General features: G+C 41.4%; 1 protein-coding gene across 1 annotated transcript; it reads left to right on the forward strand.

The window, feature by feature from the left end:
• The first annotated feature begins 19211 nt into the window (after positions 1-19211).
• Positions 19212-27356, forward strand: LOC131456008 (FERM domain-containing protein 7). The gene is made up of 12 exons (XM_058623958.1): positions 19212-19856; positions 21897-22001; positions 22110-22152; positions 22311-22389; positions 22756-22853; positions 23083-23197; positions 23279-23426; positions 23987-24127; positions 24218-24381; positions 24478-24546; positions 24646-24721; positions 24857-27356. Exons 1-12 carry the CDS (start codon positions 19725-19727, stop codon positions 26057-26059), a joined length of 2373 nt encoding a protein of 790 aa, XP_058479941.1. The 5' UTR covers positions 19212-19724; the 3' UTR covers positions 26060-27356.
• The last annotated feature ends 29 nt before the right edge of the window (positions 27357-27385 follow it).

A 27385-nucleotide genomic window follows, 5' to 3' on the forward strand; every position in this document is an offset into this window, starting at 1 on the left:
TTTCAGACCAGGAAAGGACTCTAAATTCACGCCTGACACGACGCTCTCAAGTCCTGACACCGTCTCTCTTTATCTCTTTTCTTCTGAAGGCCACATGAGCGACGGCAGGAGGAGAAATAATGTCATTTATCAGCACGGCGCCGCCTGACAGTGATGTATCTGTTACCGGCATCTTCACTCAAACCAAACCACAGGTAAACTTTTATAATTCCACACATTTGTGCGTTCAGGTGATTCTACACTTCAAAGAAAAGCCGTTTATTTAGGTTTTTATATTCTGTTTTTACCGCACTGGACCTGGATCACTGAGTCAATGAAAGGAAACTTTAAGTTTAGCGAGCGGACGCGTTTGACCGAGGACAAACACGAGCTGCTGTAGATTATTACGACAACGTGAAGGAAAGAGGAAACGAGAGTGCTAAGAAGTGAAAGAAAAAAGAGCACAAGAGAGGAAAAACAGAGGAATATTCCATATTTGTATGTTTTTTTTCTTTGTTTCATGAAAAAGAAAGAGCTGCAGGCTGAGTGTGTGTGTGTGTGTGTGTTCTAAAAAACTCCTGTCAGACACACACAATCATTTCAGTTGATGTCCAAAGTGTTTTTGTACACAAATAACCCTCTCACTCTTTAACACACACACACACACACACTCATCACTAGAGGCCATCAGGTTTTATTTAGCTTTTATTTATACAAGCTTAAAGTCAAACCATCCATCTCACACACACACACACACACACACACACACACAGTAGCCCACAGCTTTCATTACTGTGTGTGTGTGTGTGTGTGTGTGTGTGTGTGTGATGACAACGCAAGCGTGAAAGCAACTTTTTGTATGTGATGATATACAATAATCTGTGTGAGTGAATTTTCCCATCATCCTCGGCGGCACCTCTAGCTACGATGTTGACGACGGCGTCTCAACTTGTGTTCTTTAATAATCTAATTCAACAACGCAATTACAGAGTGTCAAACTGCGGAGAGACGGAGACGCTCTGTCTCCAAACATGGACATAAAAAAAAAACCCTCAGTGGACAAATATCAGATTTAAGTAAATGAATGAATAAATAAATGAGGACGTCGGGTCTAAAATGATGTCATTGGTGAAATTCTGTCGTATTTTAATAATGTTTAATGTTAAAAATCATTGGAAATAAAAAAAAAGATGAGTTGTGTGTGTGTGTGTGTGAACGAGTGAATGTTATTTTTAGGCTCAGTTTTAAGACCTGATATCAGAGACACAGAGACACAGATAATGGTACGATCCATTTATGTCTGACGTCACCTGAGTTTAATGTGTTCACCAAAAAGACCGGCAAAAGAAACATGGACACAAACGTATCACAAACATATCTCTGTATCTTATCTTGTCTTAGCTTATCTCGACTCGTCTTAGCTTATCTGGGCTTGTCTTAGCTTATCTGGTCTCGTCTTAGCTTGTCTCGTCTCGTTTTAGCTTATCTGGTCTCGTCTTAGCTTATCTGGTCTTGTCTTACTTTATCTCGTCTTGTCTTATCTTGTCTTAGCTTATCTGGTCTTGTCTTAGCTTGTCTTAGCTTATCTCGTCTTGTCTTAGTTTATCTCATCTTGTCTTATCTTGTCTTAGCTTATCTCGACTCGTCTTAGCTTATCTGGTCTCATCTTAGTTTCTCGTCTCGTCTTAACTTATCTGGTCTTGTCTTAGCTTATCACGTCTTGTCTTAGCTTATCTCGTCTTGTCTCATCTTGTCTTAGCTTATCTGGTCTTGTCTTAGCTTGTCTCGCCTTAGCTTGTCTTAGCTTATCTCATCTTTAGCTTAACTCGCCTTGTCTTATCTCGTCTCGTCTTTAGCTTAACTCGTCGTCTCTCATGTTGCCTCATCTTCTCTTATCTCGTCTCATCTTTAGCTTAACTCGTCTTCTCTCATGTTGTCTCATCTTGTCTTATCTCGTCTCATCTTTAGCTTAACTCGTCTCTCATGGTGTCTCGTCTTGTTTTATCTCGTCTTGTCTTATCTTGTTTTTAGCTTAACTCGTCTTCTCTCATGTTGTCTTATCTCGTCTTTAGCTTAACTCGTGGTCTCTCATGTTGTCTCGTCTTGTTTTATCTCGTCTTGTCTTATCTCATCTTTAGCTTAACTCGTCGTCTCATCTTGTCTTATCTCGTCTTTAGCTTAACTCGTCGTCTCTCATGTTGTCTCGTCTTGTCTTATCTCGTCTTTAGCTTAACTCGTCTCTCATGTTGTCTCGTCTTGTTTTATCTCGTCCAGTCTTATCTCGTCTTTAGCTTAACTCGTCGTCTCTCATGTTGTCTCGTCTTGTTTTATCTCGTCTTGTCTTACATGTTGCACACTTAAGTTATTTTTTTTCTCCAAATCAGCAGAAAAGTTTTGAATCTGAAATAAACCTTGAGACGGGGAGAAAAAAAAAGGGACGGAGACATTTAAACCATAAAAAATGTTCTTGGCAATTTCCAGTGTGGTGCAATAAAGACTGAGCTGTTTCCACTTCCTTCTGTCCCCATCCCTCTCTCTCTCTCTGTCCCCCTGTGTCCTCCACCTCTCCTTCCCTCTCTGCCCTTCATCCCCCCTTCTCTTTATCACTCTGCTCATAAAACCTGCTCATCCAGAAAGAACAGAGTTTAGAGGAGGACGAGAGAGAGAGAAGAGAGAGGGATAAATGAACAGGACAGAAGATAAAGAGGGGAAGATGGAGAGACACTGAGAGGAAAAGACGGTAAACTTTCAGATCAGTAATCGATGTCGTTTAATCACAGAATTAAAGAAAATCTGTGTCCAGTTTACAACGTCGCTAAGTGAACGTGGTAATTCTGCGATCGTCGTAACTCGCAGTCGTAGACGGAGAGTCCTAAAGCTCCAGGCTAAGCTGCGTTTAGCGCATCATTTAATTTCAAATAACCTGCTTTTGCTGGAGTATAAACTTTTCTACAGGAGAAATACAGTCGCCGCTCACTTTATTAGGTACACCCAGTTTAACGTGCCGCACTCACGCATCAGTCGTAAACTCTGAATTAATCCCGCGTTCACTACGATTCTGAATCGGTTTCATTTCAGAGGCTGCAGTTTGTTTCCATGTTTACACCGAGGTCTGTAACGGTTTGTGGACACGAGTTAAAACAATAATAATAATAATACTTTAAAAGAGACACGGGTGAGTTCATGAGTCTGCAGTTGTCAAAATTCAACTCAAAACAACATGAAAATACACACAAAATTACCACAAAGATGTGAAACAACATTTAGTACAAATAATGCAGGAGCTAAACACCTGACACGGCGAGCAAGAGCAAGCTAATGCATAACAGATACACATATACGAAGTACGGCCACGTCCTGTCAAAAAGAAATGACGTCAGCTTTGCGGAATTAAGATAAAAAACGTTATATTCTATTCGTTATAGTTCTTATCAAATAAATTCATGTTAAAGGTTGCATTTAGTTAGCTCCGCCTCCTTCAGATGCTACATTTGAAGACTAATAACGTAGCTGTAGCAGCACACAAAGAACTTTAGCCAAGGAGACGAGTGCTAGTTATCGAGCTAAGCTAGGCTAACAGTGACTTTTTCTCTTCAGAATCAAACATGAATCTAAATTAGCGATAGCCTGCTAGCTTGTGGGGAACATGCCGCAAGCGAGTGCTACATTGTTGAATTGCTAGCATGTTCGTCGGGACAAGAAAGCACAAAGATGCTCGGAACCATGAAAAAAAAGGGACGCAACTTATCTGCGAAAAACGCAAAAGAAAAAACGTAACCTTTACATTCTAAAAACACGTGGGTGTTGCTATGGTTACGGCACGACGGCTAGTCTGTTTTGTCCCAGACGTTAGCGTTCACTCCCCGATTCTCGACCGCGCCGACCGTCGCTAACACTTCCTGTCTGTGAAAGCTCCGCCCCTTCGTCACTCTGACATCGACGCGCTATGGTCATGTGATCGCCTCGTTTTTTTTCAGGGTTGAAATTTGACAAAATCTTTCAAGTTCAAACGCTCACGCACATTTTTGTTGTGCTACTTTTTGCTTTTAGAGAGTGGACACTGAGGAGGAGGAGAGAGAGGGAGAGAGGGGGAGAGATAGAGAGGGAGAGATAGCAGGTCTCAAGGTGACGAGTCATTGTCCTAATTCCTCTTTTAAAACAGCTAAAGAGGCCAAAAACACCACACACACACACACTCTCTCTCTCTGTTTCTCTCATTCTCTTCTAATGTCTCTCACTCATCTTCTCCCTCTCCTCGTGCCATCTTCACAGAGAAAGGTTAACCCCTCCCCCTCCTCTCCTTTTTTATATTTAACTCGTTCTCTTTTAGCATTTACATCCCCTCATCCTGACGTCTCTCTCTCTCTCTCTCTCTCTCACACTGTTCCTGTCGCCTTTGCCAGCAGCGATGTCTTCAAACTCTGATTGATGATGGTTGCCGTCGGTTACCGTTGTGTCCTGCTTTCTGTTTTTACCAAAATACTTTTTCTCTTATCTCTCTCTCTCTCTCTCTCTCTCTCTCTCTCTCTCCAAACTTTTTCACTCTGTTTTCAAACTGCTGATATGAAAGTCAGGGTCACGTATTTATGTGTACGTTCAAAGTAACGCAAGGACTTTTTCTTTGTATCCGGAGCAAACGCTGGGTTGAAAACGCCGCTCGTAACTTTTGTAAAGTCAAACAGGTTACATTTGTTGTTTTATTATTTTATTCCAGAGTGTTCCGTTCAAAAATAATGCAACAGAGAAACTGAAGAGCAGCTGAACACACAGAGGCTTAACTCTCAGAGACAGTTTAAGTCTACGATATATCTACGTCACATGTTCACGTCTTTATCTCACTGTTAAACAGGAAACTGACGTTTGTAAAACACTCACTCTCCCACACCAAAGCCCATAGAGAAAACCAGTGATTTTAACACCACAGCACACAGGAGCTGTTGATCCACTGCTGCCTCCATCACTAAGTTCAAATGTCTTATTTTGTCAATTCGGCATTTGAAATAATTCGTTCAGATTTACCTCAGTGACACAAAGTGACCACACGAGGCAGCAGTGGACCAGCAGCTCCTGTGTCCCCGTGAGCTAAAATCACAGATTTTCTCTATGGGGTTTGGTGTGGGAGAGTGAGTGCTTTACAAACTTCAGTTTCCTGTTGGAAAAGTCTGTCTGACAGTGAGATAAAGACGTGAAAAGTGGCTAAAATGTGTTTTGTGTTTTGTGAGACACACACACACACACACACACACACGTTTGACCCTCATCTACAACGACGACGAGATTGAGACTAAAAAAGCAAACAGATGGTGGACGACTTTAGCTCCAGATCGCTAACATATGTCCGTTTAAAGACGCGTCAGTCGCCTCTGAGAGTTAAGGACGAAGTGACAAACAACCACCGAGTCAGAGTGAATAATTAAGACAAAGGAATTAGCAATTAAAATGGATTATAAGGCCATTTTTTATTTTATTTTAGAGTGGATTTATGTGAACGTGTCCGTCGATGGATAGTTGGGTAGATAGAGTCGTTAATGAAGAGCTTTACTGAATGTGTTTTTTAATGTTTATTTCATTATTAACGTATAATCAGTGTCATCAATCACTGTGACAGCCACCTATTGTCAGCGTGACTGTCACACCGTGCCGCTCTGTGTGTGTGTGTGTGTGTGTGTGTGTGTGTGTGTGTGTGTGTGTGTGTGTGTGTGTGTGTGTGTGTGTGTGTGAGAGACAGAAAAGACGACCAGCGTCTCTTTGACGCAATTTTAATAAGGTGTCTAAAATCAATAGTCCCCTTCTTAAGGCAAAGGACAGAGGAGGCAAGGGAAGGAAGGAAGGGTGGACACAGAAAAATAAGTAAAAAAAAAAAACATGTGACACTTCATCCCTCCGTGGGTCGTCGCGGCGCGTAAGTAAGTCACCTGCCGAGTTTGTCGCGCGAACTGTCGCTCATTTACGCGATAAAAAGTCCGACAGACGTCTCCTTGAGCTAATAAAGGGTTATTGATTACAATAAAACGTGTTTTAGTCCCGATGTCAGGCGCAGTTCATTTTCCATAACTGGGTAGAAAGAAAAAAAAAAGATGTAAAGAAATGCACACGCTGCTTTAACCACTAGGGGGCAGCATTCACAATGATCAAATGGAGTTATTGAAGAAAACATCTGAAAACATGTGGCTGAGAGTCGAGCGTGAGCGGCTTTAGAAGTAAACATGAAACAAAAACACCTTCAATCAGAAAATCCAAACCTACGCTGAGGGAGGAGGAGGAGGCAGGGGGCAGGGGGCGCTCTAGAGCCCCGCCCCCCCCACAGGTGATCCTGCTCTTTTCATTTCCTTAAATCAAAATAAATCAAATTCATCAAATAAGAAATCAACAGGGACGGAGAAAATGGCAACGGAAGAATGAAACCGTTGGGACGAGTTGGCTCAGGTTTTTATTTTTTGGGACTCGCAAAAAAAAAAAAAAACTTTATTGATCCGAGTGCCAAACGAAATTACGCAAACGAACGCGGAGCTTTGAAGAGAAGTTTCACTGTCGTTATCGTAAGCTGCTATAATCCATCATATCTGGGGAAAAATCTAATTAACATATATTTACACACACGTGCACACACACACACACACACACACACACGAAAGGATTTCTCTGTCTCACACACACACACACACACACACAGTGTGTTTCTGCTGGGTTATTAATTATAACACTAATTAACCTACAACTAATGACTTGGCCCCTGTAAGTGTGTGTGTGTGTTGTGTGTGTGCGTGTGTGTGTGTGTGTGGGCGTAACGAGGGGTTGGGAGTTAAATCATATTAATTTCAACATTGATTAAGCAATAAAAAAGACTTTTAACTAGCAGGGGTGTATATCACTTCAGCACACACGCATCGCAATTTAAATCTATGTATTAATTAAAATGCATGTGTGTGTGTGTGTCTGTGTGTGTGTGTGTGTGTGTGTGTGTGTGTGTTGTGGAGCTTGACGTTGCAGTTTCTCGAGCGAGGACAGGATCAACACTCTTTAACGGAGATAAAGAGAGAGAGATTTGAAGGAGACATGGATGAGATTCAGAGAACAGGAGGAGGAGGAGGAGGGAGGAGAGGAAGTGTGTGTGTGTGAGAGGTGGAGATAAAGTGAAAAAGAGCCGAGGAGGGGGGAGAGTGACTGCTGTGTGATTGGATAAGCGCCAGTGACTCTTTGAAATTGTGATCTCCTCAGATATGCGTTCTCAACGTATAGCTTTAACTTTTCCCGCTCATATAGATAACGACTTCTTCTTCGTTAGCCAGGAAACTTTGTTTCGCCAACTTGAAAGCAGAGTTCGCTTTGAAGAGTTACGAAGAAAACATGGCGAGAAGAAGGAGAAGTTGGAGCGCTCTCCTCCTCCTCCTCCTCCTCCTCCTCCTCCTCCTCTTCCTCACGCCACTGGGACTCGAACTCAAAGGTGTGGAGTAATTGAGTCCTAACGTCGTCGTTGGAAGTTGTGAAGTTGCTTGAATTATCGTCTGTGTTTTAGCTGCCAAGGTTTTTCCCCGAGACCTCGCTGAGACCCGAGCGAAGGCGAAGTCCATAAAACAGGCGCGCGCCGCGAGGTTAAAGCTGCGGCACGTGAGATTTAAAGGTTAAAACATGCGTGTGTGTGTGTGTGTGTGTGTGTGTGAGAGAGAGATCGCTGCAATCACAAAGTTAAGTCTGCAAAGAGAAGAGACTCTGCTCCTGCTGATGAATGAATGAATGAGTGAATGAATCAATGAAACCACAGATTCAAAGTCACCTTCATTCATCCTTTAACAAGTTCACAGAAACTAACACACGCACATAAACATAAAGTGCCGTTTACAAGGACTACAAATATGCATAAAACGCAAAAAAAACTTTAAATTAAAAAATGGCTGACTTCCTGTTGAATTTGCGTTTAAATTTGAAAAAAAAAAAAAAACATGTAAAATGACCACAAAATGGCTGACTTTGATGATTTTGATTTTATCTAATTTTTTGCTTCTATTTCTCAGGGAAACTATTTGCAGGGGCGGACTTTAGGCAGAGCTGTCGGGCCATTTTTTGATTTAAATCCTGATATATTATTATAAAAACATGATAAAACGTGATATAAAAACTCAGCCCTGTTACAAAAATGCAAAGTGATTATTTGCTTAAATAATTAAATTGTGGGATTTTTGAATGAGGTTTGGTTGGAGTTTGGAGTAAATTAGTGAAGAAATCAACAAGATACCAAATTTATTGAATTAAATTACTGCAAAACTCTGATCACAGAGAGAAAAATGCTGAAAATAATTGTTTGTAAATAAATCACATAGAAGTTCACTGAATCTACGGCAGGAGCTGCGGAACGTAACCTGACTGCACGCGATTTCAGGCAAAACCTGACTGAAAGTCAAGTTTAAACACACAAATATACCACGATTACACACACACACACACACACACACACACACACACACATACTCACAGTCTCCGCAGGGTGTTGGAGGGAGAAATGATGAGAAGATCAATCATCAGCTGTCAACAGTGGCTAATAGAGTATGAGAACAACATATTAACTATACTGTTAGATTAACACACACATGTGCGCGCACACACACACAAGTACCGATACAATGTTAGCGATTGATAAGTTTCACTGTCGATTTAAACTGACAATAAAAATGAAACAAAATTGACTGTAAAAACACAAGAAACTGGACACTCAAACTAACACATGCACACACACACACACACACACACACTCACACACACACACTGAGTGTGTGGAAGTGTAACAGATCAGATCAGACGAGTGCTTTTGTTCTGCCCGTTTGTCTTCAGAAGTTCTCCATGGAGAGAAACTGGCACAGACGCCATGTTTCCTCCTGAAACCAGCCACAGACAGAGGATTCTACAGGGGTATTCTCTGTCTCTGTCTCTCTCACACACACACACACACACACACACACACACACGTGGAATTTCACCTGAACATTAACAGAAAGAATGTGAACCATTTAAATTGAGCCCAAATGCTCCGACGAGTCCAAAATGTGCACAGTAACAAAGCTACGCTGAACAAAAAGTCACCAAACCAAAAGAAAAAAAAAGAAAAATGTGGTATTGTCTTTAATAGACGAGAGTGAGACGAGTAGATTGACGCCTCACTCGAATATATCTGTGAAATATAAAGCTATGGCTAGCAGCTAGTTAGCTTAGCTTAGATAAAACTGGGGTACAGGTGGGGGAAACACGTTTTGCTTGGTCTAAAATATAACAACTACTGCATCCTTTTGAATTAAGAAAACACCTTCAGATCATTTGTAACGTAAACATTTTTAATAATTATTTATATAAATTGCTAGCACATACATTAGCGATTTGTTATCTGTCAGTTAACTGCTGCTATGTTAGCCCCCGGCACAGCTGTACATTCTGCTCTTACTCAAGTACATTTATTTATAGCTTTTCCTGATCTTGTTGCTATTGATGTCATAGATCGTATTTATTTAGATACTTAATATTTTATATTATATTATACAGTATATAAACTGTGTCAACAAAACAGCGAATGTGTCGGGAACTATTTCCAGCAAAAGATTAGCTTCTCTGGAGAGGATCGTAGCCTTTTGTTTAGGATTTGGTGACAAAAGAAACAACATTAAAAAAAATCCGTTATATGGATTTATGTGAAGCTAAAGAACTTGTTTGCCTCTAGTGGTCGTTATTGGTGTTGCATCTTCAGATGTTTAGAAACAGTGGCAGCAACAAAAACTGAGATAAAAAACGGATAAAACCACTCGTCACTCAGGTGTGTGTGTGTGTGTGTGTTTTGCAGCTTTAATGGAAAAATCGCATTAAACTCAAAATACTATTGACTCTCAAACAGGAAACTACAGCAGCACTCTTTTCTTTGACCTCCTTAATGATCCATTACAGGAGTGTGTGTGTGTGTGTGTACATGTGTTTGTGTGTGTGCTGACCTTTCCCCAGTGTTAGCCGGTCTGAGCCATCACAGGAGGTATTAATGGACTAATCACATTAAACAGAGAATCATTAATCATCTCCCCTCAGCGCTGTCACTGCCACGCAACGCCTAATCAACTCTATTGTTTACACACACACACACACACACTCGCAGGCTGGCATTGGGCTGGCGCACACACACACACACAGGAGTGTGTGTTCACTGCAGGAGTGTGTGTTCACACAGGACAGAGAAAAAACTTTGCAGCAAAAAAAACGAGAAACATATTCGACCTGAATCTTTAAAAAATCAGATTTCTTGTCATTTAGTTTGTTATTGTCCGCGTGTTTTCATCCCTTCATCTCTTCATGTCTTAACGTCGTCATTTTCCCATCTTTTATGTCCACTGTCCATCTCTTCCTCCTCCTCCTCCTCCTCCTCCTCCTCTCACTCCGTCTTTCACCCTGTTCACTTTGTACAACATTTTGCTGATTCAGCAGCGATGTCATTAAGATGTCGGGTAAAAGGCAAACACACACACACACACACACACACACACACACACACACTTTGCATCTTTAATAATCACACACACACACACACACACACAGAGCTGAAAGTGACACAATGCTGAACGAAGCGAAACGTCCAAAAGTTTCTCTCGATGCTTTTGACTTTAATCAAACTGAGTCACATGACTGAAGGAAAAATGACTTCAATTTTTTATTGTTTTAACAGTTTATGGTTTTTTTATGTGTTTGTTTTTAGATACTGACAAAAAAAATCTACCAGATTTTATCCCTTAACTTTCCCACACCAAACCCCATAGAGAAAATCAGTGATTTTTGCTCACGGGGACACAGGAGCTGCTGGTCTACTGCTGCCTCGTGTGGTCACTTTGTGTCACTGAAGTAAATCTGAACAAAGGATTTTAAATGCCGAATTTTATAAAATAACTCATTTGAACTTAGTGATGGAGGCAGCAGTGGATCAACAGCTCCTGTGTGCTGTGACGTTAAAATCACTGATTTTCTCTATGGGGTTTGGTGTGGGAGAGTGAGTGCTTTACAAACTCGCTGCACAAACGTCATGTGACAGACGAAGAATTTCAAACACGGTATTTGAAGCTGGTATTTTCCCTAAAAGAATAATAAATTAAAAAAAACAAAGGAATGTTGTCTCTCTAAAGAGCTGCCAGTGAACACATGATTCCACCTCCTCACCCTCATCACACACTCACCATCAAAGTCCTGGAAAGTGTGAGCGTGTGAACGATTAGACACGGATGCAGACGGAGGGAATTCCTTCACTGGAGAAGAATACAATTTGGAAAATGTATAATATATATATTTATATATAAAAAAAAGGAAAAAAAATAAGGATATAGGTGAAAATGAAATAAAAGAAAGATTAAAAAAATAAAAAATGACAAATAAGAAGACAAGACCAACAAAAGATAACTAGCAAAAAAAAACCTGAAAACAAACCATTTTCAGCCATTAAATAAAAAAAAAGGAAAGCGAAATGTTTGACTGACAAAGTGGAAAAAAAAAAGCGTGTAACAGCCGAACACAGAGGAGAGAAAAAAGATGAGTGGTGATGTTTTTTAGCCGATGTCTAATTTGTAAGATGAGAGAGAGACAGAGAGTTAACCAAGTGGAAAACACCATCGAGAAAACTATGATTAAAACCTTCCACTGTAATAATGAGATCTACTCCAATCCTTTACCACACACACACACACACACACACTCATAAAGTGATTAAAACACAGTAATACTCAGACTTAAATTACATGTCTTTAAAATGATTTGACTTGACCTCAAATTTATACGGTTTGAAGAAATCCCGGATTGAAGTTTATAAGTGTGTGTGTGTGCGTGCACGTGTGTGTGTGTGTGTGTGTGTGTGTGTGTGTGTGTGTGTGTCAGAGAGAAAAACCTGCAGCTACTAAATAAGGGGATTCAAATTAAGCTCCAAAATCTAGGAAAATAAATGTATGTATATACAGAACCCCCTTGAAAATCTTCACATTTTTCAGTTTTTCATCCATTTCAAATGATTCCAGTGTTTGCTGTGATTAAATACAGCGATGCACTGCAAACAGGAAGTGATAATAGCAAATTTCCCCATATTTTCACTGTCCCTCATGAGTCAAGAACAAAAAAATACACGTCCACCAAAAGTATTTTATCTTTCTTTGCTGCACCCTTAGAAACACACAAAGTATATATTATGTATTTAATTGTTATGTTAAATAAATGAGGCTTTAGTATGAGATTGGGATTATTGCAATCTGTCCTCTAATAGCTAGCTTTCTGTTACCTTTTGCGGCTAACCTAGCTTCAAGCAAAGTCCCTGCAACTTTACTTAAAACGATGAAATCACCAAACAAACATTAAAGCCATTAAACTTCACCAAACACATTGACAACTATCATTTGCTATAAATAATGTCAGCTAACATTAGCTTTAATTTGTCCTCCACGGGGTTTGCATTTGGGCAGTTACAGGTACTGTAGCTAGCTAACTCGTTAGCACAATACCAGCTAGCAGGTTTGGTTTAATATATTTACTAATTACTAACATTAGCTGACACGTCGTATAAGACAAAGTTATGAAACACAAATGTACGTAAATTAGTGAAGAAGTAGTTTCTTACTTAACTCACGTCAACTAACATCAACATTAGCTCGTGTTCCACCGGGTTTATGTTTGTAAAGATAAATGTAGTTAGCTAACTCATTAGCACAGTACAATTAAAGCTAGCAGACTTGGTTTAATATTGACTCATTGATGTTAGGCGATACGTCGTATAAGACAGAGTTAATAAACACAACTCTTCGTTAAAAACGAGTTAAAAAAGAAGTTGTTTCTTACTTTACTTTAGCTTGAGTTCCATCCTGGAAAGATATGGGTATTGTAGCGAGCTAACTCATTGGCACAGGTTTGTTTTTCTGGTCCACAACTAACGTTAGCTGACGCGTCACATAAGACAAAGGTACAAAAGGACATCAAATATTAATAAATTAAGTGTTTTCATACATTAACACTATAAATACACTCTTTGTTTATCATTTTGATTCAAACATTGATTAATTGATTGATTTATTGATTGGAAACTGATGCCATGCTGTGTACAAACTGTTTTTTTTTTTTTAATTGTTTGTGCTAACTGTCAACAATCTGCTAACATGAAGTGGGCGGTGCTTATGTGTTCAACCACCAGATGTTTTAGCTTGTTTTGTCGATTTCTTTGCCGTGTTAACATGTTCAAGTGATAAAAGCTTCACATTAGTTTGCGTGAAATCACTCTCTTCTTCTTCTTCTCATCCGAACCAAACGTCTTTACAGAATTAGCCTCATTTTCTCAGTGTGAAATCGTCTGTTTGATTCCTCTAACGTGCTTACGACTCGTCCTCCAGATTAGTCCGCGCCGTCTTTTCTTGGCCACCAGCAAACGAGGATAATCTCGGCAGCAGCGAAATGTGAATTAAATCAAGTGTCATGCCGCCATAATTAAGGAGTTTCTCTCCTTTTTTAAAGAATTGTTATTATCCTTGCGTTGTGTCGTGACTGTGCTTCCATAACCTCGGTGTGAAATTGGCTCCTTTAAACTGCTAACCAGCTTACGACGGATCTGCGACGACTCAAAGCCAAATCCTGTTTTCTGCTCCTGAAACAAATGAATGAATGACTTTTAAAAAAATTAATGTCACATTTCTTTTCCGCTGCTGCCTTTAAAATCATTTGTGTCACCTGAACGCGTGATGATTGAACTTAGTTCACTGTATTAGCTAGTTTTTAAATGTTATTTGCTTTATATTTATGTGTCTAGTTCTCTGTTATTGGGTCATTTATTCATGTAATCAAATTTAACGTTGACAGTTTAGGTCCTTTACCGAATTTTATCAGAAAAAACGCAGTATATTTGATCTTTTGGGTTTTAGTTGCCTAGAACCTCCAATTTTTTTATTTCATGAATTAATATCAAGTATATTTTAATGTATTGATTTATTTCCTTGTTTTTTTAATGTCACAAAACTTTTTAATAAGTGTTTCCTTCTTTGTTTTGATTGCTTCCGGCTCTGTGTTGTGTCTAAATACACCTTGAATGTGCTCACAAAGGGCTATAAAGTTAATTAAAACACATTTTGTAAAGATGGGACTGATAAACACACACTCCCAGGAAGTTCATATAAGGAGTTGTGTGTTATTTAAGGGTTCAGTTAAGTTGTTCAGGAGTCTTTTTGTTATTGTAACATCTGATGCATCGGACTGATATAGATAGTGAGTATCGCGTGGACTCATCCCGACGTTGTTGTCACTTGATTTGACAAACACACCTGATTTCTCTCTGGTATCGACTCGTCCTCGCTGTGAAACCAGACCTTCGCTCGTCTTAACTGGCTTAACGTCGTCCTCCTCTGTTTCACAGACAAATCCTATTTTCAGCTCTTCATCAGTGGAGGACAAACGCGAGGTTTCAATATCTCATTTACCCCCGCGCACGCACACACACACACACACACACACACACAGACACACACACACACACAGAGGACGCCTGTTGCTACAGCTGCATTTGGAGACAAATCCCTTTTTCTGCTTTGGCCTCGCAGACAAAAAACACTCGTCTCATTTCCTGACGCCGCCTGTTGCACAAGATAAAAGAGGACTTTGTGTGAGTGAGTGAGGGAGTGAGATCAAGTGCCTTCATTAATGTTCCCTCTTTTCCTTTTCTCTTCACCTCCCTCCTTCCTTTCATCCTCTCCTCCTCCGCCTTTGTTTCCCGCTTCCTCAAGGACGATTCCTCGCCCGCGAACACGTGTGAGTGCACGAAACCAGGTCAGAGGAGCGACGTGGACACGGCTTTACTTTCTGAAGCAGCAGATGAAACTTAATGAACAATCAATCAATATCAATATTTACTACTTTCACAGAGTAGAGGACAAATCCAGCCACTGGGGGGCCGGATCCAAGTGGTCTCCTGGTCCCAAAACCTGGATAAATGGACCTTATGGTGTAAAACCTGTGCCAAATCAAATAATGCAGATCACTGTAAACCGACTGCTACTGGTGCTTTGGACCACTGATGGCCGAGGACAGAAGAGGACATGGGGAAGGCAGGAGACAAAAGGACGGGTAGGAGTGTGGAGGTGAGAGAAGGAAAGTAGAGCTGGTGGAAGAAGAAGCAAGACCAGGAGCATCGCAGAAGATCCGCTGTGGCGACCCCTGAAGGAAGAGAAGAGCGACGACTACAGTCTTTAAGACGGAGGTGAGATCTTAAATTACACGGCCTTTCTTTGAAATGTTCTTCACATTTAGTAATAACGATTGTGGTCCACTAGGGGGCAGTGCAAACACGCTGTGAACACAATACTTTGGGTTTGTTAGCAGTCACTTAGCTTGGGTCTTTCTCAGGTCTCGCGATTGTCCGAGCAGAATCGGGTAAAGTCTGTTTCTCAGAGTGATGGCAGGAACGTTTAACGTGGTTCCAAGTGGTTTCTTCAGCAGCTCCTGTCAAACACCACAACTAACTATTTAACTAACTTACTAACTAGGTAAAGAGTCTCCTCAAGAATCGACTAATAAGGAAGGACTTTACGGAAAAGACTCTCGGAAGTCTCTGGTTTGTTTCCACCTCACTGGCGATTCTGCTGCTTTAAGTCTTTGGAGTCATCTTAGCTTAGCTTGGCTTAGCTTAGCTTCACAAACACCCACCAAGGAATGAAGATAAAAGGTAGAAGACGACCTTTGAACGTCTTAGCTCTGGAAAATGACCAGTCACTGTAGTTTGTAGTTCTTGACCTTGGTCTTTCTTTGGTCTCTTTGGTAAGACCATACTAGCCGATTGCTAAAGAATCAGTTTCCAGAAGTAACGGTGGAGCATCGACCTGGTCCTGAATGTATGTTTGAACCAATGAATGGATGAACCAACTCAACAATTCCTCGAACAAACAAGAAAAAGACCAAAAAGATCGTTGGACGAAAAGCCCAGAAAAGATCCAGAGAACTCACCCACACGCGCTAGCTACAGTGAATTATCCAGAAATTTCCCCGCTGTATGTTCTCACGAGCGACGTTTGCGGAATGTTTGCGCGTTGAATGTTTGGACGATCAACGGGGAAAATATCTGTACGTCATCGCAGATCGGAACGCAACTTCCACGCAAATCGAAGTACGTCCACGATTTCAGTTTTGTTCTCATTTTACATTTCGATGATATTTAGGGGAAGACAGAATTCTTCTTCTCGCCTAAGAGCGCCCCAAAACTCAAGAACTTTTGTGACTGCGTCAGACCTTGTGAAAATTATCGCATGAAAAACGTTTGGTGAAAAAGCGTGGAAAATTGGAAGTGGGAGGGGCTAAGGAACATAGTAGGTGATTTTTATGTCGTGTTTCACGTACATGAACAAAAGTAAAAATATTCGAACAAACTTTCCTCGAGTTTTCAAACCAAATCTGCGTGTTTTTTTTGTGACTCACGCGACGTAATTTCAATAACATTTTAGCGACAAAGAGGCGGCGACTGAGCGTAAAAGTGAAATGTTTGAAAGTAAGTGGAGGAAACTGACGCAGGAGATTAACCATCGAGGTTCATCTTCAGGGATCAAAGTGAGCGAAGAGGACATGAAGATGAGAGACAAGGAGAGGAAGAACGTGGAAAAGAGAGATAATGGGAAGCTAAGACTCCATGACGTGAGGTTTTAATGTGGAAAAAATGGAAAATAAAGAACGAAGCAAGACACAGAACTGGGAATCATTAAAAAAGAGAGAGGGAAATAAAGGAAGGGAGGGATGGAAAGATGAGGAGGAGGAGGAGAGAAAGATTACAAATGAAGTGAGAGCGACGGAAAGAAAGAAACGGAGTCAGAACAGAAAGAAAGGCTGGGTTCTTTTTTTCCCAGCAGATATGATCTCTGTCATCAACTCTCTCTCAGTTTTCCCACAACACATCAGCGGTTATCTGCCATTAAACACACACACACACACACACACACACGTGACACAATCACAAGAAATGTTTTTAAAATCACTTCTGGACTTTAATGAGTCTGGAAACAAGCGCTCGTCCATCAGTGTCGCACAAAAGATGCAATCACAGCGAAAATAAGTTGCTCATAAAAACAACTTTATTGGGGGTTTTTAACTGGTTTGTAATGGAATCGGAATTCGGACAAACTGCTTCTTTTCTTTACGCGTTCATTTGCTCAATAATCTACGAAACAAGTGTTTTTTCGCGTTAAAATTAAAACAGTTTTTGTCTTTTCTGACAGAGACGGAGGAAACATCTGTGGAAGTCAGACAGAGGTCAGACGGAGGTCAGATGGAGGTCAGACGGAGGTAGAGGTGTTTTTGTGTCGCAGGGCGGAGCAGGTGGGTGGAGCTTAATGGATCATGGGACAGGAAGAGTTTGGCTTCTTGTGATTGTCACTGTCTCTCCCTCACACACACACACACACACACACATTCCAAGCCTTGCTATTTGATTTTCCATACTGTGGTTAATGGTTTGCACCTGTGTGTGTGTGTGTGTGTGTGTGTGTGTGTGTGTGTGTGTGTGTCGGGTTTTTTCCACAGATGTCGACATCAGGCTCCGGTCCAAACTCACAGGTCAAAGGTCGCTGATGTGTCCGTGTTTATTTATAACAACATCTGTCTGTTCACACAACATTTATGATATATTTATTTTTTTTACCTTATTGTGTTTATTTTTTATGATAAATTGTTCTTATTTTCACTATTTTGAGTACGAGGTCAAGTCCAGTTTTTAATTGTTATTTTTATACGGACTAGATATTTAAATCATGGACATCTTCTTTACTGAATAGTTTCATAATTTAGTGTTAAATATACTGACTTTAAAGCTCCAGTGTGTAAGAATTCGCTGAGGCTGCTGTACAAAACATGGCGGCACAAAATGGCCGCCGCCAAAAAGCAAGACCCTTACCACAAATACATAAATGTCTTATTTTAGGGCGACAGAAATGAATAAATGTTTCATTTAAAGTCATTATACATTTGAACACACACACACATTAGTGAACGCTTCATAAATGTTACATACTGGAGCTTTAAGTGTCTTCAGAAATTCACTGTTACCTGAAACTACAGAGGAGACGCACACACACACACACACACACACACACACACACACAGAGTACAGTGGTTACTGTGTCTCACTCGTCTTCTCATTAAACTGCAGGTGAAACGTGAACGTGACCAGTCACAGGACGACGCGGTGGTGCAGTGGAAAATTTATATCTGTGTGTGTGTGTGTGTGTGTGTGTGTGTGAGAACTGTCAGTGTGTGTGTGTGTGTGTGTGTGTGAGAACTGTCAGTGTGTGTGTCTCAGGAGGGAGGCAGCAGCATAAAGACGCCAGATGCTACTGTGTCAGGCAGGTTAGTGTGTGTGTGTGTGTGTGTGTGTGTGTGTGTGTGTGTGTGCGTGCGTGTGTGTGTGTGTGTGTGCGTGTGTGTGTGTGCGTGTGTGCGTGTGTGCGTGTGTGTGTGTGTGTGGCAGATGGTGAGTAGAGATGGATGAGGCAGGTTCATGTTACAGTATCAAAACTCCTCCTGTTTACAGAGAGAACGAGAGACTTTATATGATCCTCAGGTCTTTACCTCCCTCTAGTGGTCAAGTGTGGGAATCACCTTCAGGTAGAACTTAGAATAATAATAAAAATCTGTAATAAATTCTAATAAATTAAAGCTTATTTTGTCATTTATAAATGTAATAAAAATGATATTAATGATAATAAGGACATTTTGTCTTTTCCTCTTAAATTTAAAGGGCTTTTTTTAAGGTTAAGCCCTTTTTTAAGGTGTGTTGTGTCTTTGTATTTGAGGACAATTTGTCTTTTCTTCACACGTTTAAAGGGATTTTTGGGGGTTAAGACCTGGTTTAAGGGTTCAGATTAGAACTAGGTTTATGTTTATGTGTGTGTGTTCTTGTATGTGTGCATTTGTGAGGACCAAAATATTGTAGGATGTGAGGACCCTTTTCTCTTTTCCTCTTAAATTTAAAGGACTTTTGTTAAGGTTAATACCTGGTTTAAGGGTTTCGGAAGAGAACTATAGGTTTGCGTGTGTGTGTGTGTGTGCTTGTATTAGTCGCTTTGTGAGGACCAAACATCGTATTAAACCATACGGAGTGAGGACATTTTGTCTTTTCCTGTCATTTAAAAGGGATTTTGGGGGTTAAGACCATGTTTAAGGGTTAGGATTAGAACTCGGTTTATATGTGTCTCTGTGTGTGTGTGTGTGCGCGTGTGTGTGCGCGCGTGTGTGTGTGAGAGACAAAGTGCTGTCTGTGCTGCAGGCTTCAGTGTCGACAGTGAACTACTGGCCTACTTATGGACCAGGTCACTTCTCTAAGAGCGAGCAGCCACCGTGAAATATTATATTATATTATGAGCACGCACACACACACACACGGTGTCCTGTCCTCTCTGTGTTTGGAACAATAAAGAAAACAAACATGTAAAGAAAGAAAAATATACAGACAAGTGTGTTCAATGTTATTTCAAACTCTAACTGTAACTCAAGTATTTAAGTTTTATATAAATAGATAAATGGACGTTTCAGCGCGTGGAAACAAACGTCATCGTGCCATTACGCACGCGTGGAGTGAGCGCGCGCTCCAGCGGCAGCCACAGATCATCGGAGGAGGAGGATGATGAAGATGAAGACTCTGAAGTTTCGAAGGTCGTGATGGAGGATTAAGCTGCTGCTCTCCTTCAGTCCTTCCTTCCTTCCTTCCTTATTCCCTCCGTCCTCCAGAGACAGAGATGATGGAGGAGCGCGAGCCTCGGACCCGCAGACTCTCCAGTTTCACCTCCAGGTCCCGCGTCTCCAAGGAGACGAAGCTCCGGCTGCGCGTGATCTTCCTGGATGAGAGCGAGCGCGCGTTCGAGGTGGAGGTGAGTTCATCAAACACTTTTTGTCTTTTTACTTACTGATGTATTATGCTGCTGCTGCTGCACGCGCGCGTCCTCTCGTCCACGCGCAGAGATTTAACTTCATTTTTAAACTAACGGTTATTTAAAGTCACGGTTTTGTTTGGTTTTTTTTTTCACATTTCACTGATTGAATCGTTTTAAACGTGTCATGTTAAATCTGTTAGAAGCTGTTTTATGGACAAAAATAATGTTTATTTTTCATATTAGTACCAGTTTGAGGACGTTTGTATTATTATTTAAAGGAAAATTAACACAATCACTGTCTTACTGTAAATATTCCAGATTTTCCCCCTGTTTAATTATGTTTTCCCTGCAAACAAGAGACAAATAAAACCCGGATCTTAACTGTGTCTGTTCTGTGAGCAGAGAGCACTTTAAAGGAATAGTTCAGGGTTTTTTTTTAAGCATGTTTGTATGAAGTACTGACAGAAACCAGCATAAGTCACACTACGTCACATGTTCACGCCTTTATCTCACTGTTAAACAGACTTTTCCAACAGGAAAGTGAAGTTTGTAAACCACTCACTCTCCCACACCAAACCCCATAGAGAAAATCAGTGATTTTAACGTCACAGCACACAGGAGTTGTTGATCCACTGCTGCCTCCATCACTAAGTTCTAATGTCTTATTGTGTAAATTCGGCATTCAAAAACCTACATTTCGATTTAAGTCAGTGACACAAAGTGACCACACGAGGCAGCAGTAGACCAGCAGCTCCTGTGTCCCCGCGAGCTAAAACCACAGATTTTCTCTGTGGGCTTTGGTGTGGGAGAGTGAGTGTTTTACAAACTTCAGTTTCCTGTTGGAAAAGTCTGTCTAACATTGAGATAAAGACGTGAACGTGTTCTTAAGATGTTGTAGACTTGAGACTTGGTCACAGAGCATGAAACACTCTGTCGTGCTCTAATATCCGGGTCAGGACGAGCGACGGCCTGTGTTTTTAACATGGTTACACTGCCTGCAGCGTGTGTGTGTGTGTGTGTGCGCGTGTGTGTGTGTGTGTGTGTGTGTGTGTGTGTGTGTGTGTGAGACCCATGATTTCTCTGTCAGTTTCCCATCAGCCTCTGTTACAATAATAGCATCTTTAGAAGAGGAAAGAGAGCAAAGAAAAGAGATGAATGAGTAAATGCACAAGGGTAAAAATAGAGTGTGTGTGTGTGTGTGTGTGTGATTCAGTCCAAAAACAATTCAGTTAAAACAATAAATAAATCTGTAAACTCACATGTATTTCTTCTTCTACTTAAAGACATTGTTGTTGTTTTTTGGGACACAGCTGCAGCTCTGAGGACAGGAGTGTCCCGTCCTCCACTACTTTAACGTCTCAGCTTTATTCCAGACGTTATTTCTCCTCTAATCACAGGTTACAACAAGAGCGTTCCATTTCTCCTCAGACACAGCTGCTCGCCCTCCTGCTCCTCTTCCTCCTCTTCCTCCTCTTCCTCCTCTTTCTCCTCCCTCATGACGACTTAATGAGTGATGTCCAGTGACCACCAGCAGGGGGCTAAACACAGGCTAGCAGACAGCTAACGCTAAAAAAAGCACAAGCACCATGTTATTATCAGAGAGGAGGAGGGAGGAGGGAGGGAGGAAAATAGGATCCTTGATGACGACTCGTGTGTGTGTGTGTGTGTGTGTAAAGAATTTAGATGAATAAAAAGGTGACACTAGCGTTAGCATCCCTTTGAAGAAGCTTAATACTTAACTTAATATTTAACATACAAACTGTCATTCTGAAGTTTGTGTAACGACATTAAAACTTTATTTACAAGTACATAAGAGTGTGTTAAAAAGTCAGTGGCTCTTATTTTGAAATCCACAGGAATTACAGGAAGTGAAGATCCTGGAAGTGGAAAACTATGATGATACAATGTTTCTTTCATTTTGTCATAACTCACACTCCACATGTGAAATAATACAACAACAACAACAATAAGCATAACAATAACAATAATAATAATAATAATAATAATAATAATACTTTAATTCTCTCTGCGTCGCAGCATCAAGTGTTGGGCGGCGACTTCTTCAACAGAGTTTGTCTTCACCTGAAGCTGCTGGAGAAAGAATATTTTGGTCTGGAGTTCAGACACAACAGTGGAAACTATGTGAGAGAACAAAAACACACACAAAATATCAATATATAAGCATATAAATATAGAATATATCCATAAATATGTATATAAACACGTTTAAATTGTGTTGATATGTTGCAGGTTTGGTTGGAGCTGCTGAAGCCGCTGAACAAACAGATCAAATGTAAAGTATTTCAGATTTTTCCCTCTTCATTTCTTTAAATAGCTACATAAATATCTAGTATATATATACATACATATGTATATATATATATATATATATATATATATATATATATATATATATATATATACACACATATTCTTCTCTCTCTTCGTCAGACACCAGCGATCTTTTCTTCAGGTTTATCGTCAAGTTCTTTCCTCCTGACCCAGGACAACTGAAGCGAGGTCTCACCAGGTCAAAGTTCATCTCTGTTTATCTTTAAATCTTGGTGTCATTTGTTGTTGTTTATTCTATAAATATAAATATATATAAGATGAATGCATTTAGACAAAAACATCTGCAGCCTTGTGTCATTTAAAAAGTTACTAATTTCCTTCTCTATTTCACTTGAACTGTTAAATTTATTATATATTTATTTTTATTTTACCTTCTGTTCTGATCACATATTATTTTAGTTTAGTTTGTGAGTTCCATGTCAGCGTTTCCTCACTTCCTTTCCTCACTTCCTTCTCTTCTTCACTTCCTCATTACTGCACAGTGTTTTATAAATAAAGTTTGACTGATTGATTATTGTATTACCCTGTGTGTGCGTGTGTGTAGATATCTCTTTGCCTTACAGATAAAGCAGGACTTGTCCAACGGCAGTCTGACCTGTAACGACAACAGCGCCGCCCTGCTGGTCGCTCACATACTGCAGTGTAAGTGTGAAAATGCAGCGCAGTCAAAATATGAACATCCTAACATCTAAAAGTGTCTTTTAAATCAGAATTGTATTCACCTAAAGCCAGTTTTTGAGGATCCTGGTTTTATCTTGGACACAAGCAATGAAGAAAAAGTTTGGGAACCACTGATCTTTGACTTTTCCTTCAAACTCTAGTCGTGGAAACAGAGAAGTCAGTTTATTCTCCTTGTTTATGTTTGTTACAGCAGAGTTAGGCGACTATGACGAGGAGCTGGTTTGTCACCATCTAGAGATGAAGCAGTACGTCCCCAACCAGGAATATTTAGACCACAAGATCATCAAGTTACACAAGAAACACAGGTTTGTGTTTTACCTCCAGAAAAAAAAAACATTCTCTCAGTCAAACAGAGTCCAGGAAATGTCTGTCCTCCGTCTCTGTAGGGGCGTGTCTCCAGCAGAATCGGACATCCAGCTGCTGGAGGTGGCGAGGAAGCTGGACATGTACGGGATCAGGCCACACCCAGCTCACGACGGCGAGGGGATGAGGATCAACCTGGCGGTCACTCACTCTGGAGTTCTGGTCTTTCAGGTATGAGGTTGTCATCCTGGGTTCCTGGTGTAGAGGTCAGATAACAGAGCTTTTCTGGGTTTTTGGGGTGTTTTTCTTTAAGACTACCAAGTTCAATCTATGGGTAACCTCTTTGAGCTGCTTTTCGATGCTGATAAATGGAAAAGCTGAAGTGTTGCATTTTATGTGTTCTGCGACTTTAGATCTCGACAAGGACAGTTTACCAACAGGCAACCAAGGTCTGCTCAAATGTGCTCGGTAAATCGTGGAACATCTGCTAGAACATTTGGACGTCAAGGTTCAAAATCCTGCGTCTCTTGACCATCAAATTTTATATATAGGCGGCAGCTAAAGGTTTTCATTGTCATGCCAATAGGACGTGCTGTTTCTCAAGCCTCATGAGCATCTCAGCTGAGTAATAGTGTTGATTGCTTAGGTCTGATCAAATACTGGAACCAGTGGTTTGCACTAGATTGCACTGGTTTACACTGGTACCATGTTTTCTTGATTTTCTTGGCCCATTTTCAAAAGTGAAGCTCATTTTTCACGTTGAATCATTTCTTCTTACCTCTGTTTTTCAGGGAAACACCAAAATCAACACGTTCAGTTGGGCAAAAGTCCGCAAACTGAGCTTTAAACGCAAACATTTTCTCATCAAACTGCACGACAAAGTCGGGGTGAGAACCTTCAGAGGCAGTTTGGACGTTCGAGAAGCGCACGTTGTAGGTTATTTGTTGTATACACACATATACAGTATATATATACACATATACATATACATATGTGTGTGTGTCTTAATGTTGTGTTCACAGCCGTCGTGTAAGGATACACTGGAGTTTTCCATGACCAGTCGTGACGTGTGCAAGTCGTTCTGGAAGACGTGCGTGGAGTACCACGCCTTCTTCCGGCTGCCCGAGGAACCCAAGGCGGTTCACAAAACACTGCTGACCTGCAAAGGCTCCAGCTTCAGATACAGGTGAAAAAGAAAATGCATGAAAACATCGACTCGGGTTAAACTGATTCTTCACGGATCATTCACTAAGTTCACGACTTTGACTTTGACTCGTGACAGTGGGCGGACGCAGAAACAGCTGCTGGAGTGCATGGGATCGCGGGAGAAGAAGCCTTCACATTGTGAGAGGTGAGAATAAAAGCACGGAAAAAAACACAAAGATATAATCTGTTCTGTCATTTGTTTTGGAAAAAATAATCTGTATTTGTCGTAAATTCTTTGCTCCAGAGTTTATTGTCCGTCAGAGTTTGACCCCAGACAGTTTCGCTCTTCTCCTGATCTCCTCACAGACGTCTCTAAACAGGTAAGAACAGTTCACACACTATCCAGATACTTTTGACGTAGCTATTTTAATAAGTCGTCAGCTGATTAATTGGCTGAACTGCCGATCAATTGGCGGTAATAAGTCGAGTCTCATCTTTTTGTCAAACCTCCAAAGATGTACGATCACACGTATCCATTCCCGTTGGCGACACACAGTCAGGACGAGCTGGATCCACATCAGCGAAGTCTTGATGACTTTGAGTTCCGGAGGGGAGGGGCTAAACGCAGCCTATCCTCTGTTGAGGTCACACAGAGGCCCAGCCCTCTCGCCCGGGTCACTCCCCTCTCTCCGTCCGTGCACCAGTCGACACCCTCCTCGAAGGCGAGATCGGCTTCAACATCCGTGATGGACAACGTGAGATGTGGACGCATTGGGATGCAGCGCCAAGCCCAGAGGTTAGCCGGGGTTTACGGCAATAGATCGCGACGTCGGGCCAATCCTCAGCCACATCCGGACGCGGGACAGCAGTTGGTTCTTCTTTACCCGAACACTCCCGCGTACCAGTATCACCCCGTCCTCCCGACTTTCTCGTTAGCTGGTTCCTCGCCGCTCAACCGCCATCCGTACATGACGGACTACGTTGCCGTGTCTTCACTGGAGCGCTTCCCACAGCCAAGGAGTCAGGACTATGTGACGGTCGATAACTTATATCGTCCAAGATTTTATCCACTAAGCCAAGATTCTCCGTCTGTTTCACCAATCAGGAGAAACCTCCGCCCCTCCGGTTCAGGCGGGTTAGCGAGGGTTTACCAGCCAGGAAGCAATGGGGCAAGGTTCATGAGCGTTGGTCATACAGAGGCGGGGCATTACAGCGACGACTGCAATTTCCTCCCGGGGTTACCTCGCCGCGTCGCCAGCCAACCAGATGTCAAGTTCAACCTGGCGAGAAGTTCAAACCCGGGCTTTAGCGCTGCCTCCGAGTTCCGTCCCCTCGGTTACTACCCACACTTGACACGCCCCTCCAGACCCACCTACCTCCCACTTAACTCCTCCCCTCTGCCTGAACGCCCCACGTCCCTATGCATGATTGGAGGCACCAGAGGGAGTTACAGCGACTCGGATCCAGAGGTTTTCTACCCATATTACTGCCCGCCACCCCCGCTGGGGAAGATGGTACGCTCTGGTGGACTAGCCAGGATGAGGTTTTCCTCCGGGAGCCTCCAGCTGGATGAGGAGGAAGAGGAGGACACAGAGGAGGAGGAGGATGAAGATAACGCAGCAAAGGGAAAGACAAAAAAGGACACCAAGGGTGATGATGAGAAAAAAGTAAAGGCAGAAGCAAAATGTCCTGCCAAGATTACAGAGGTCACTCTGTAGGTAAAGAACCAACCTTTGTTTACACGCAGAAACAATGATTATCTTTCTTTGTATGTGTAAACAAAGATAAGACGTTAAAACCGGACGGATGGTTTTAAAAATCACCTCCACCACTAGGCTGGAGATTAAATGTACGATGGTTTGGTTTGGTTTTGTGTCGTTGCTGATTTGTGCAGCAGATGAAATGTAATGTTTGTTGCCTCATTTTTGGAAACTAGTACCAGTTCATCAAAAGCCATTTTTGGGGATTGAACCGTAAACTGTTTCTTGTGTCAGTCCCAGCTAAGGTGTGTTGCATTCCCTGCTGAGCAAACGGGCCGTACTAGCCTTGGCTGTGTCACCTGTAAGCTGCTTTCAGACTAAGACAGAAGTATCGAGATGGGAGACAAGTGGACTTGCTTGAGCTTGAGTCCAGATCTCTGTAGAGCCCCATGTTTCAGTGTCCTCTCATATTCCTGCAGTCGTTGAAGGCAATTTGTTCTAAGATGTGTAACAACATACCAGAGAAGGTTCTCAGGTCATTGTACCTTCCAGACTGTAGATAGAAGGAACAGGACTTGCTTGAGCTGATGTCTTTTCACAGTAGAATCCAAGTCAAGGCTGCCATCCTCGCATATTCTTACAGTCATTGAAGACTATTTGTTTCTGACTGTGTCCATGGAGGTTCTCAGGTTATTGTATCTTTATAGATGTAGTTCTAAGGAACTGGCCTTGCTTGAGAAAGGTCTAAAAGTTGTGGTGGACATATTCTGGAATGTCTCCTCCCAGTGGACAACACAGCGGAGTAGTGGCTAGAATGTTGGAGAGTGAATGGTTGTTTGTTCCTGTGCGTTGGGGATTGGCTTGATTTACAGTGCGTGATTGTGCCGTCTTGCGTACGGTCCTACCAGGTTCTTCCCTTCACCTGAATGTTCTGGACATTCGCCTGCTGTTGTTAAATTCCGAAACCAGACAGTGTCTAGAAGTTTCTAGACATTTTCTCAAGGTCTGGTCTGAAAACAGCTTTGGAGATCTGGTAGCTCTGAAGCGTGGTCATCCAGAAGTAGATCAGAGTGGAAGTATTTCTCCTCTGGTGGTTCTCCAGGTACGAGAACTTGGTACAAAAGGCCTGATAATGTATTTTCCATTGTCAAGTCAAATGTGTCCACCGTGAAAACAACACTATTAAAACTTTGACATGGTATCTAGAGTGTTCCGTCGGTGTGGAAATATCGTGGGGTCTGAAAACTTTTTGGGTGATCTCATTGGACAATGTGTTTATTCGCTGGATTTGTGAATAAATTTAATTTAAGACAAACTGGACAAACTTTTTTATCACCAAAAGAA

The sequence above is a fragment of the Solea solea genome, chromosome 3 (genome assembly GCF_958295425.1).
Source record: "Solea solea chromosome 3, fSolSol10.1, whole genome shotgun sequence".
Classification (NCBI taxonomy): Eukaryota; Metazoa; Chordata; class Actinopteri; order Pleuronectiformes; family Soleidae; genus Solea; species Solea solea.

Excerpts from the sequence above, each read along its gene's own strand:
- LOC131456008 (XM_058623958.1), top strand. The coding sequence starts at position 19,725 with ATGATGGAGGAGCGCGAGCCTCGGACCCGCAGACTCTCCAGTTTCACC. Across the intron at positions 22,854-23,082 it reads GGTCGCTCACATACTGCAGT|CAGAGTTAGGCGACTATGAC; the intron begins GTAAGTGTGAAA and ends TGTTTGTTACAG. Across the intron at positions 23,198-23,278 it reads AAGTTACACAAGAAACACAG|GGGCGTGTCTCCAGCAGAAT; the intron begins GTTTGTGTTTTA and ends CCGTCTCTGTAG.